The sequence below is a fragment of the Maylandia zebra genome, linkage group LG7, assembly GCF_041146795.1.
Source record: "Maylandia zebra isolate NMK-2024a linkage group LG7, Mzebra_GT3a, whole genome shotgun sequence".
NCBI classification, from domain to species: domain Eukaryota; kingdom Metazoa; phylum Chordata; class Actinopteri; order Cichliformes; family Cichlidae; genus Maylandia; species Maylandia zebra.
Window position 1 is genome coordinate 28,470,786 of NC_135173.1, and position 13,013 is coordinate 28,483,798.

General features: G+C 39.6%; 1 protein-coding gene and 1 long non-coding RNA gene across 3 annotated transcripts; one reads left to right on the plus strand and one right to left on the minus strand.

Moving 5' to 3' along the window:
• The first annotated feature begins 40 nt into the window (after positions 1-40).
• LOC143419446 (uncharacterized) lies at positions 41-9,580 on the plus strand. The gene is made up of 3 exons (XR_013099425.1): positions 41-414; positions 8,238-8,292; positions 8,481-9,580. It is a non-coding gene; the product is annotated as an uncharacterized LOC143419446 (long non-coding RNA).
• Positions 6,493-7,565, minus strand: LOC143419445 (uncharacterized). 2 transcript variants are annotated; one of them, XM_076886181.1, is made up of 5 exons: positions 7,501-7,565; positions 7,367-7,413; positions 7,184-7,242; positions 6,641-7,097; positions 6,493-6,555 (listed from the first exon to the last, which is right to left on the minus strand). In XM_076886181.1, the coding sequence occupies exons 2-4, from the start codon at positions 7,369-7,371 to the stop codon at positions 6,685-6,687; spliced, it is 477 nt and encodes a 158-aa protein (XP_076742296.1). In that variant the 5' UTR covers positions 7,372-7,413; positions 7,501-7,565; the 3' UTR covers positions 6,493-6,555; positions 6,641-6,684. The 2 variants fall into 2 exon arrangements, with proteins under 2 accessions (XP_076742296.1, XP_076742297.1); XM_076886182.1 differs by having other exon boundaries at positions 7,367-7,408; positions 7,501-7,558.
• Positions 9,581-13,013: the final 3,433 nt, after the last annotated feature.

Sequence of the window (13,013 nt, forward strand, 5' to 3'; positions counted from 1 at the left end):
TTCATGGAATAGTTGGGTTGCGGTCACGTGGTTCTGATGACGTGCGGAGGCAGCGCGATTTTTGAGTGGAGGGCGGAAGTAAACATGGAGGACACTGTGGAGAGTCAGGAGAGCAGCTATTGTGCAACTTTAGACCCCGTTTCTCGGGAGAGATATAAACAGATAGTTAAAAAATATATCGGACGTGATCCGTATTCTTTGAAAATGTCCGAATACACCACAGAAGTAAAGGATTTGCCTACTATCGAGGCTGTGGATATCACCAACTACTTGGTCCTCCAGACTTCTTACTACACTAGGCAGCAAATGAAAGCTTTCAAGAGTCTGGAGGCGTACAATTTTTTTGTCAGCGGGTGGGTCCACAACCTTGGAACAAAACGTCTCCGTGATGGATACAGTTTGGTGTTTGCAAGGGTGAGTGTTTGTTCTTATATTGCTTTATCTTAAACACGCTAACAGTTAGCGGTAGCGGCTTTAACGTCAACAAACATGCCACATCCTTAGGACTTCGTTAGAGTGACAGTTGTTTGTTTCAAGGTAAACCATTCTCAGCGGTCTAACGAGACACCTCTGAAGACTTGGGTAATTGCAAAGGAGGATGGAGAAGTGATTGCAGCTCATTGCAATTGTATGGCAGGGTTAGTAGCCTGTTCTCCACTGTCACTAGGCTCAAATCCGGGCTCTCAGCCGTCTGTTGCATATCCAAAATCGCCTCTGCACATCGATGCTGTTCTGCCTTAAGCTTCATTCTTTTCTCTCGTTTGAGAACTGATTCCGATCTGGGTTTTCGTTCGTAGCCGAGATTGACCGTCGGAGCCCAGTCCTCCGACTCTTCGTCATCCAAAGCACTTGGGCAGCCTATAGTCCCAATCAAGTCAATATTAGACTACTAACTTAAAAGCACTAAGTAAACGAGAATTTAACGACAACCTAATGCTAATAAGTTCGTTTGCAAACATAACATTACCTCTGACGAAGTGGTCGCTGCAGACACGGGCATTGGCAGACTCTGCTCCTCCCGACTGTAAACGTAAATTTAAAATCCATTTTTTCCTACGTTTTTCGGTTAGAATTTTCCATTTTTCTCCTCTTCGTTGGGCTATTTTTGGTACCCTAAAATACCGTTTATCAGTTTCTCTGGTCGACCTACTGGAGCATCCGTAAACACAACAGGACATAGGCATTTTGCGTACTGTCTGTCTGTGATTTTGCGCTTATCTTTTTCACTTCCGACCGCCAGTCAAATTTCGCGCTTTACGTCGACGTCAAGTCTACGTCAAATGAAACCTAGCTATTGGCTGGCAAGTAGTGATGGGTCGGTCGCGAACGAAATGGCTCTTAGATCCGATTCTTTGAAGTGAACGATGCGATCCGACTCCTTATTGGTAGTCGGGGTTTTTGTTTTTGTTTTTTCCCTTCTCCTGCCCTCTCTTTCACTTTTTTTTGCTTCACGCTGCAAGTCACCCTTGTGTTTGCGCTGAGAAGAGATGGCAAACAGAGCCTTGCATTTGCACCCCTCCCCCCAGCGCTGAGCTGAGGGGGCAGGGCCGTAGTTACACTCATATCAGCACACAACAAGAGCAGGAGGGAGAGGGAAAGAAAGAGAGCCAGGAGCAACAAGAGACAACACCATCACATTGGAAAGGTACAGTAAAGAAAATGAGTGACACCAAGAAAAGAAGCAAAGCCTGGAACCATTTCAATCTTATTGACAAAACAAAGGCAGAGTGTAGAGTCTACAAGAAAAGGATATCATATAGAGCCGGCTCCACAAACAACATGCACAGGCACCTAAGAACCATCAGTGCAATGGGAAGATAAAACGAAGTCAGTTGAGTGTGATATTAATATTTCTAAATGCCAACGTCCCCCTTAATTTAATAAATAATTTCCCCCAGGGATCAATAAAGTATTCTGATTCTGATTCTGATTCTGATTAATTAAAGATCTGAGCGTTCTTTTTTTTTTCATATTTTATTGTGTTGTGGTTTGCAGTGTTTTGTGTTGCTTCACTTTATATTTGTTTAAAAGGAAAAAGCTGAAAATTGAAGTAGTTAAAAGTTGAAATGTAAATAGTTGGTTTTTGTATTTTATTTATTACATTTTGTGGAGTGAATAAATAAAAGTATATTTACAGTGGCCCCTAGAGACAAAGCACGTACAAACTCCAAAACACAACGGAAGTGCTCCAGGATGCTAGGGGCCGTGTTGAGATAGATAGATAATCTAAGTGCTTTGTAGTTTTGGACGCATTTCGTCTCTAGGGACCCCCATAAATATTTATTTATTTATATATATACACACACATACATGCATAAAGAAAACCACGTTTCTTTATATTACTAATTCCTTTTGTGCATAATTGTATATTGTTGTTGATAGTTAAAGCAACAAAACAACCTGAAGAGCCGGTTGGGAGCTGAAAGAGCTGACTCTTTAGTGAGTCAAGCCGAAAGAGCCGGTTCTCTAAAAAGATCCGGAAATCCCATCACTACTGGCAAGTGCCGGAGGGTCGTTCCCAACAGTGGGTTCAGACTTCGGGGTGTCACGTGATGCACGGGACTTAAAACAGTTCCGGTAGTGCTTACCGCTGCTTTAAATGGAGACAGTCAATTTTGGGAAATTATTAATCTATAAATGCATTAATTTATCTTATTTACATAACAAATGCAATTACATGTTGACATATATTTGTATTTTTACAGTAGAATATATGAGGGTTAGTCTGAACAGTTACTAAGACCCACTAGCTAAAAACAATTTTGGCTGTTCACCAAAAGCCAAACCCCCCAAAGAAGCCATACTAATTAAAATAACATGGCTACAAAAATCTATTAACAAAATAATGAAGATTGTTATTTCAAGATTTTGAACATCTAAAGTAGAGCTGGGCGATATGAGATTTTTTCATATCACGATATGTTTTTTTCATTTCAGGCGATAACGATATCTATCACGATATAAGCCAAATAACTATATTTGTAAGATTTAAATGTGCCGTTGCTCACAAGTAAAATGTGAAATAATCAGCAGCTTGTTTTTATTTAAATATTTATTTCCCATAATAAGTTCAACAGGGTAGATGTACTTAAGGAACATGAGACTTTTTCAGATAAATAAAGGCAAATATTGCAAACTACACAAAAGGCAGCCGCTAAAGCGTTTAAGTTTCAAAATAGAACAAACGAAACAGACTAAATTGTCAATTCCACTTAGAAACAAAATATTAATTCTAAAAATAAATCTTAGTTTGTTTTACAGAAGAACAGACAAAACTGACTAACTTTTTTCAATATCAAATAAACTGAGAACTAAAAGGAAATTCTCAATCTCTCCTTGTTGTATAGCTTAGCTTTTCAAACAGTTTTAACAGTTACTTTAGTCTGACAAAAGCCGAATGACGAATTAGCGCTTCCAGTCAGACACTGAGGCTACGTCCACACGTACACGGGTATTTGTGAAAACGGAGATTTTCCGTTTTCGTTTTAAAAAATAATCCCGTCCACACATAAAGGCAGAAATGAAGGAAAACGCTGCTATGAACATGCCAAAGCAGCAGGTGGCGCTAGATTCCTAACCGTGCAGAAATGTTGGCCAATCAGAAGTCTAGAAGCCTCGGTGGGAAAAAGTAAACAAAGCTGGGGCATAGAAGCAGAACCGAGTCGTATGTGTGGAGGGACAGTAACTGTGTGTATATGTGAGCATTTAAACACTGCAGAGAGTAGAATTAACAGTATTGTAGAAATTCATTTCACAGAAACAATAACGTGGCGCACAGTGTGACGCATGCACCAGTTTATTGTATTTCCAGACTTGCTTTCGGCACAATTTACAGTGCACGCTACTCTGTTTTTTGTCAGACTTGAAATAGCCGAAATACCTTCACCCTACGGAACTTCTATGGCTCTTCCGTTCGACAATCTCTCCGGCATTGGAACCATCATGTTTTCTCTTCGGTCACGCTCGGTTGATTTTTCTAGTCGGCACACTCATTTCCTCCATTACGCGCTGGCTCCATTACCCGCTGGCTGCTTCCCAAACAAACACACGTGCGGCTTGGCACTTGTGCTGTACGTAACAAGTCACGCGATGTGACGCTGCGGCTGTGATTGGTTCGGCTCTGCGCTACTTAATTTGGATTGGCTGACCTTTTTTTTTTTTTTTTTGAGGACAAGAGCAGCGAGGTCTATCGGGATAGCTTAATTTCTCTATCGAGTAAAAGTTATATCGCGATACATATCGTTATCGTTCTATCGCCCAGCTCTAATCTAAAGTTAACAGTACCATGTGCAGTACTTGTATAAGTTATTAAGATAGAGGAAAAGCAGAAGGGAAGAGACTGAGAAGAGCAAGCAAGTGTGAGAGAGAAGACTTGGCTTGAAATGAGGAAGAGCTTACACCTGCCAGTCAGCATACCAATTAGGCAGGAGGGGGACAGTGTCCCAGAGACAGAACATGTAGACACTCAGTGGCAGAGGTGTGGACTCGAGTCACATTCGAGTCATTAATTTTATGACTTTAGACTTGACTTGAAAAAATGTTCTAAGACTTGTGACTTGACTTGGACTTTTACACCAATGACCTGGGACTTGAATTGGACTTGAACCGGTTTACTTGAAAAGACTTGATATTTCACCCCAAATATAAAATTTAACATGCATATTATATAGAGATTTAAAATGTGACGTCATTCAGGGGTAGAACCGCAAAGGATTCTGGGAACTCGTGGCAAGAGGTACTAGCGCACGCAGGCTTTCAATTGAAATCAGTTACACAGCGATAAAAAGAAACAAAAAATGCCAAGAAGCTGTTGTATTATTAACTGCAATAGCCGGTCGCATGACAGCCACGGGAAGCCGACGGGTAAAGAGATCGGTTGTTATCGGATTACGTCGTGGAAGAGAAATTGTTCGAGCCATGTTTCCGAAGTAACAAAGAGGCGACTGGATTGCAGCCATTCAAAGATCAAATATAACGTCCCAGAACACTCCAGCTCACAGGTTAGTCTGCTCCAAGCATTCCCACAAAGGTCAGTCTGCTGTTGTAGTTAATGCGTCATTTTTCATAAAATAATTGGTGATATAGGTTACAAGCAAGTCTGGCGCTGAACAGAAATTGTCGCGCTATGCTCCTTTGTTTATTGTGCATAAATAGTGAATTGTCCTGACACAATATTGTGTTTCGCTTCTGTTATTATGGTACATTGACAAAAACATATACTTTTATTCACAGGATAAAACAGTTGTTTTGTATCACTAATTGCCCAGTACGATTGCAGCATACAATATTATTGTCACTGCTACATTTCTGTGATTCTACCAGAAATTATTTCCACTGCTAATTAATTACCGTTGAGCTCAAAGGTCCTATTAATAAACGGTTAACGAATGTGTATTTATGAAGACAATTTGTGAGACTGGTAAACTTATGATACGTACGATGGTCTTTCGTTCTACACGGTGCGTTTCAAGGTCCTGCACCCATCCGTCGGTAAACTGTACCTGGGCTTGTTGCAGTGACCTGAAGTTACTAAACTTCATGAGTGTATGCACTCACTCCAAGAAGCGTATAATTATAAATATGCATATAAATATGCTACGATGAGATAGCTGACTTCATCTAACTAGCAAATGTTGTCCAGGCTACGTTGGTGATTCAGTTTTTTTTAATGTGTATGATATTTTTGTCATGCGATTTTTAAGCCGGCCCTATAAGCGCATCCAAGAACAACATGCAGCTTATCTCAGAACTGTCGGTGAAAATTATTCTTGGAGCTAGGTTTAATTGAGCTGCATTTTAAAGAGGTGCAATTTCACAATTTGTGTATATTTTCTAAGTTCACTATTTTGTCATGTGTTGAGAAAAACACAGATTTAAAAATCACATGGTCTAATATTTACATTTAGCATAACTGCAACATGCTTTTCTCTTTTTTTTTAAAGACTCAAAAGGACTTGAAATTCAAAGTTTCAGACTTGTGACTTTACTTGGACTTTTACACCAGTGACTTGAGACTCGACTCTGACTTGCCTGACATTACTTGAGACTTGACTTGAGACTTGAGGATAAAGACTTGAGACTTGCAAAACAATGACTTGGTCCCACCTCTGCTCAGTGGGTTCTCTTGAAACAATCCACCCCCCCTATCGTCTTCTATCCATTCTGCATAATTTAACAGATCTTGCATCAGAGATATTATCGATTAAGCCCAATTGGAGTCTGGCTTTTAGTAAATATTTTTTAATCAACATTATGTTCTTAAATAATTTTTTAATTATTCCTTGCCCCGTTATTAAAAGTAAATTCTTTTGTGCACACTCTTTTGCTTCAAAAAAAAAAAAAAAAAAAAAAGTATGATTATAAGTCTTTATTGTAAAAAGCCTTCTGCTTGGATATCAATACCTGATATTTTTTGGCAAACTTTCAGAACAGTCATACATGCATCTATATGCTTAAATTGTTAAACACCAGCTTAGGAGGAAATAAGTGGCATTGTTTAAGTTTAAAGCAATTTATTAAGTATTTTGGCAACTGGGCAAAGAGTCATTGACAGACCTGAGAATAGAGAAGAGCAGACAAGTTAATCAACCAGTTATCATTCACACCACTCAAATGAAAAGCCAAGAGTAACTGAACTCACCAAGAGTTAATAGGCAGCTTTGGCTGGAGTTTGAAGATTGCATGTCAAGAAAGTGTGTAGCTGGTGTATGGGAGTAGCGGCATAGGTAAGCCAACAGACTCTGTGGGGGTGTAGCGGGTTTGGGCAAACACTGCTCTTCCTCTTTGGTAGCGTGAACGAGAGCCAGTAGTGTAGACTGGTTCCAGACCAGACACGTCACTAAAAACAGGCTTGTTTTCCTCACCGCTGGTATCAGTGTAAACACGGTCCCCCCCTGTATAGCCACTAGTGAACCAGTCATCCCCAACCATCGTGTTACTCCCGTAACTACGAGGACCAGCACTGGAGTCTGTGGCGATGTGGGCATAGCCGTCATTTGCCTCATAATTTGCACTGTCTTGGGAATAGTCATAAAAAAATGCTCCCTCCTGCATGGGGTATGTGCCCATATCGTCATATTCCATATCAAATCCATAATCTGAGGAGAAACAAGGCAAGAGCCAGAATGTATTCAAGGCCACTTAATTTTGTTCAGCTTTCTCAATTTTGTTAGTGTTATCATACCATATTCTACAGGAACACAGATGATGCTTCCAATCAGCAGACATGAAATCCACAAAACCCTAGAAACAGTCATTTCAGAACACAAGGTTTAAGCCAATATTTAGCTGTTTTAGTACCCATTTATCTTGATGCATCAGACAGGCCCTTTAAAATTTAGCTTTAGACTTAAACATAATTACTCACCTCATTCTGCTGCAGTTTGAGTTCTGACCTGCCCCTGAGAGCCTGCACTAACAAAAATGGAGAAACCCTGGTCAACCATAATATATCAATAATCCCAGCCCAAAATAAGCCACAAACTCATAGCTTCTACCAACCCTTAACTTGTGCCAAGAACTTCTCCTTAGTTGATGCAACCTACAGAAGCTGCTTTTATATGATCCTCAGTGCAGCAGGAGCTGATTGCTTAGTGATAGCAGCTGCCTTTGAAGTTAATCGCAAACAGCCGGCTTCTCAGTTCCCTCACTTCGCCTTTACCCTTATAATTGACGATCCATTTATTTACACTGATACATGGACCAGAGAACCACCTTAGCTCTGTATTGCAAAACAGAATTTGAGGTTTAAGGAAGTTTGTATTGAAAAACAGTTCATCACTCAAAGCTTTTTAACACAGTCCTCTTTAGGGACATCTGGTGGCCAGAAATATGAAGAGCAGCTTGAATCTAAAACGTACAATGAACTGCTTCATTATGACTGCCCACTCTACAGAGCTATGGTGCTTTGAATATGTTTTTTGGGGGGTGAAAAAATTATCTTATGTCTATTTTAATAATAAATAATTCAGACAAATAAACCTTCCTTGTTTAAACATGTGCCATGGTTTGTTTTCTTTTTGCTTGTGACGTCTTGATGTTTGTTTTTTTTTAACTAAAACTAAAATACACTATATATAACAATGTACAACACAATCTTATAATAGGTTAATAGGTTAACATTAAGACTGCCATAGCAGAAGATCTAGGAAAGGGATATGTAAATGAGAGGGAGACACTATGGATGGCATCGACTGTTAATCCTCGGTTTAAGGACCTGCCCTTCCTGTCTGAAGCAGAGACCTATTCCAGACTGTTGGACACTGTGGTGACTGTGATAAAGAAGGAAGAAATGTAAGTAAATAAATGAATTTATTTGGAAAAATTAAACTGAAGTTATAAGCAAGTGAATAAAGTAAAAAGCAAAAAAAAAATGCATATTGATGACATTTGTCATCAAATATTAGTGAAAAACAGGGTGAATCTTGGATTTGAATTTGGGCTTTCTGACATTAATATTATTTGAATTTAATGTTTTTCAGCAGCAAAAGAATGAGGAGACTGACAAACAGGTGGAGGAAGAGAATGCCACAGAGGAGGCTGTGGAGGATGCCACCCACATATCAAAGACAGCTTTGACTCCATCCCTCGGCCACCCCTAAAGAGACAGAGGACCTCATGTGCATTGGTGGACTTGGTCGGAGCTACGTTTGCCTCTACTAGTGACAATACTGCACCAAAATCAGACCATGATGTTGCTGCAGCTGAGATCAAGAGGTATAGAGATGAGACCCCTTTGCCTCTCACAGGAAATCCTCTCAGTTGGTGGAAGGACCATGAACAGGAATACCCTCAGCTATCCAAAGTAGCAAGGAGTTTCCTATGCATTCCTGGAACAAGTGTCTCTGCAGAGAGAGTTTTCTCCTCTGCAGGAGACATAGTAAATGCACAGAGAAGTGTCCTGAGAGCTGACCATGTCGATCAGCTTGTATTCCTGCACAAAAATCTGAAAATTGAAAAATAAACACTGAGAAAACACTACACATGTAAAATCTCTGATATGAGAATGTTTGACATTTTGGTTGAGTCTCATAAGCACTTATTTAGATGAGTAAATTCCTTTTTTCAGGTTGTACTAAAAGTGTTCCATTGATGGACACTGCAGAGCTGTACTTTATTTTATTAACACTTAATTGTAATAGCACTTTACATTTTTTGTTAATGTTTACTTGGATGGATTCTTCAAGCAATTTCATTTTTGATTTATATTTGTTTATATTGAGGTCACATAAAAAGTACTTTGTTTTGATGCTCCATAGAGCAGTTTTTGGATAAGTATTTTACAATCATAGTACTTAGAAAGACTTCAGTGTTACATGTTTACTTTTTTCATGTTAAAAAATACTTGATATTTCAGTAAAGTAGTTTTTGTTTGTTTATTTGACATGACTTCTAATAAGGCAGATGTTAATTTCTCCATTCATTTTGAACTTAGAGAGCGTTTTTGTTTCAGATGTTTCATGTCAAGCATTAAACAGTTTGGACTGTTTACTGTGAGTTTTCCTAATTAAATTTAGTCCTACTAAACACAAATATCGTCTGGCTTTTAGTATTGCAATATATCGTATCGTCTACCCTGTATTATGATACATATTGTATCGCCAGATTCTTGCCAATACACATCCCTAGTAACTTCCATAATTATAGCTATATGTAACCTATAGTGTATTCCTTATGTCCATTTTATACCTGGGAGCACAAGTGCTGATGAACTGTTTTTTATTTAGGCACAGGCAGAGCGTCCTCTTTTCCTGGCTCTAATTATGACGCACACTGGTTTGCTCCCTCTCGCACAAAATCACCCAAACACAGCACAAATCCCACTAATGATTCAATTCCTTATAAACCACTGAATCTGGTACTGAGGTAGTGACGTGCTGAATTAAGCTTCGGACGTCATTGATCATGTGACTGTTCAGACTAACAAAGCCCTGGCATAGTGTTTCTGAAGCAGTGTGTTGATGTTTTTTGACAAATATGCTGGAGCTTCAGCTTCCATTACTACTTAGTACTACAACTATTAATATCTGAAGGCTGTGTCTAAATGCTGACCTTTATGGGACTACTGTTGTAGCAAAAGGATTTTTGTGTGAGCCTATTTTAGTCTGCATGTGTGAATTTTGTAAAGATTTGTGTGTGCCTATTGAAATCTCTCTCTCTCTCTCTCTCTCTCTCTCTCTCTCTGTGTGTGTGTGTGTGTGTGTGTGTGTGTGTGTGTGTGTGTGTGTGTGTGTGTGTGTGTGTGTGCTCTCAGAACTATACACATGTATTTAGAGCTCTTTGTGCATTTTCAGATCTATGTGTATATAATCACATTTGTAAATGTGTGAATACATCTGTTCAGTGATTTGTGCTGATGCAAGGCAGGCTTAGGCTATGGACTGTGGATTGTGCTTGCTCAAAGCAGGGGCGGATCTTCTGTAGTGGCAATAGGTGGCATGTGCCATCCTAAAATAATCTCTTCCCACCCCTAGTGAGACCCTAGTTTTGCATATGATAATGCTATTTATTAAAAAACCCTAGGCTAGCATTAACCCTTTGTGCAAGTGTAGAAACAATTAATATGAAATACATTTTTCAATTACACAATATAAACATATTGTGTAATTGAAAAATGGTTCATCCCACTGGGTCCCCTCAAAGTCATTAGTTTTCCTCACACAATGAGAATGTATGGAGACACAGCAGATGTAGCTATGAATGGTGTAACAGGAGAAGGTGAAATACAAAGCAAGATGAAGGAGAACAAGCTGAAAAGGACAAGCAACAGAGGAAGAAGAAATTGGCATATAGCCTAAAATCCAAACCAAAGAAGAAGAACACATTAAAAAAAAAGCTCTTAGAAAAAACGGAAAAAAGTGACATATTGCCCTAACTGACAGAATACCTGAAGCAGAGTGGTACAAAAGAAGAACAAGACAATAAGGATTTTTAAAAAAAGTATCCCGATGGCAATGCAGGTGAATGATTGCACGCGTACAAGTGTGCAATCATCATCCATTTGTCTTTCGCTCTGTGAGAGACCTCATCTGGAAGAGAACAAAGAACAGGTCCTTCCTGAAAAAGAAGTGTTGTTTTGGTAATATCTGTTTATACAAGTGATTTACAAAACTCAGTAAAGAGGAAAGCCTTGTGTTTTGTCTTACTTATAGATGAAAACAGATCTAATTGTTCTACAGGAATGTCATCCATGCTGAGATGATTTGACATTCAGGAAAAATCAATGGGGTAATGATATTTGGTTCTCACATGGCTCAAGTCACATTGCTGGGATAGCTACTCCCAAAGGTAAAACCATAGGATAATAATGGATTGCATTTATACAGCGCTTTTCTAGGCACCCAAAGCACTTTACAATTCCATTATTCATTCACTCTCACATTCACACACTGGTGGAGGCAGCTACAGTTGTAGCCACAGCTGCCCTGGGGCAGACTGACAGAAGCGAGGCTGCCATATCACACCATCGGGCCCTCTGGCCAACACCAGCTGGCGGTAGGGTAAAGTGTCTTGCCCAAGGACACAACGACCAGGACAGAGAGCCCAGGGATCGAACTGGCAACCTTCCGGTTACAGATGAGCTTCCCAATCCCCTGAGCCACAGTCACCCCGAAGGAATAAAGAAGCAATCCCAAAGGCCACGGTTTTTGTTTTGTTTTTTTGTTATTAAAGAGATCATACTCAGTATATACTGAGTAACATTTATGGTTATATTTCTCTCTGGAAACACTGAACAACTCAAAGAAACAGAAACACCCATTAACTTCCTGCTTGAAAAATGTACCTTAGCTGCAGTCCATCACGTTGATTTTAGCAGAGCTAGAAACTAATGTAAATGAGTCACGAAAAGTTGATTCTGTTCATCTGGACGGATGGTTTTGTGGGAGAAATGTTCCGTCACTCATCCGAGTGACTTCTTCAGTCTCAGCTGACTGCAGGTTTCCCCAATCTTATAAACAGTACATTGCATAATGACTGAAATCAGCCCAGTGAAGGAACAATGGGCTGGGAGGTCAGTAAACGAGACACTATTTTAATAGACTGCATTGGTGTTCAGTAACAACATCTACTGGATTTTAAAAGGTCATAGCAGGCAACCTGGACAAAGAGTGTGGTGAAAGACTATAGATACGTTTATTCTGACATCTGGGACCTATACTACGAAGCAAGTTCAACATATCCAGGATATTTTTTCATTACCCTAACACTGTTGATCAGGATAACTGGTCACAGAAACATGGCTATCTACAAACTAGGTTAACCCAGAGAATACTCACATGAAAGGTGTGGTGTTGGCAGCATCTGACCAATCTAAAAGAGGTGTTTCACAGATCATATCACTTTTCTCCCACAGAAAATGATCTATATGACACCTACACCAGAGACATTATCAAATGGTAATGAAATTATCTATAAAGAACACAAAATAAAGAAAATAAAATAGTGGAGGGCAACACTGTTGTAAGAGACTTTCTATGAACAGGAGACCATCATCGATCAAGTGGTGATATAGAGCTACTCTAATGTGCAGCCAAGTGACGGCACATTGGTCATTGTGTTCAGAATATGGGGTTGTCGTGTGCTTAGCAAGCAGTAGGAATGTGTCAATAAAAAGTGACAAAACTACACTGATCTACAATAACGCCTTCAGGCTGCACGGTTGCACGTTCCAAAGATCAGGACCACAGTAACTGAAGGCCCCCTCAGCACACTTGGGTCTGATTTACATTTGGGACAGAGCGAGCAGTGTGATCTCACTTGTTTCCCCTTTTCAGATTCATACTTTTCTCTGTCTACACTGAAATTGAGAAGAAAAAATTCAAAGAAGACAAAAAGATCTGCTTCTGTTGTAATACTTCTGCCGTGATCTTCAAGAACTGTGTGCTGCAGAGTATAGACTGAATACAGTGTGTGCACACCGTGTGCACACTGTGTGCACACGGTGTGCACACGGTGTGGGATCAACATTATTTTCTTAAGTAACCTGTGACGGCTCATGTGCTTTGGATTTTGTA

What these genes read in the sequence shown, in the direction of transcription:
- LOC143419445 (XM_076886181.1), bottom strand. An exon ending in CTGTGTTCCTGTAGAATATG is followed by an intron (nt 7,098 to 7,183) that starts GTATGATAACAC and finishes GTTTCTCCTCAG; the next exon opens with ATTATGGATTTGATATGGAA.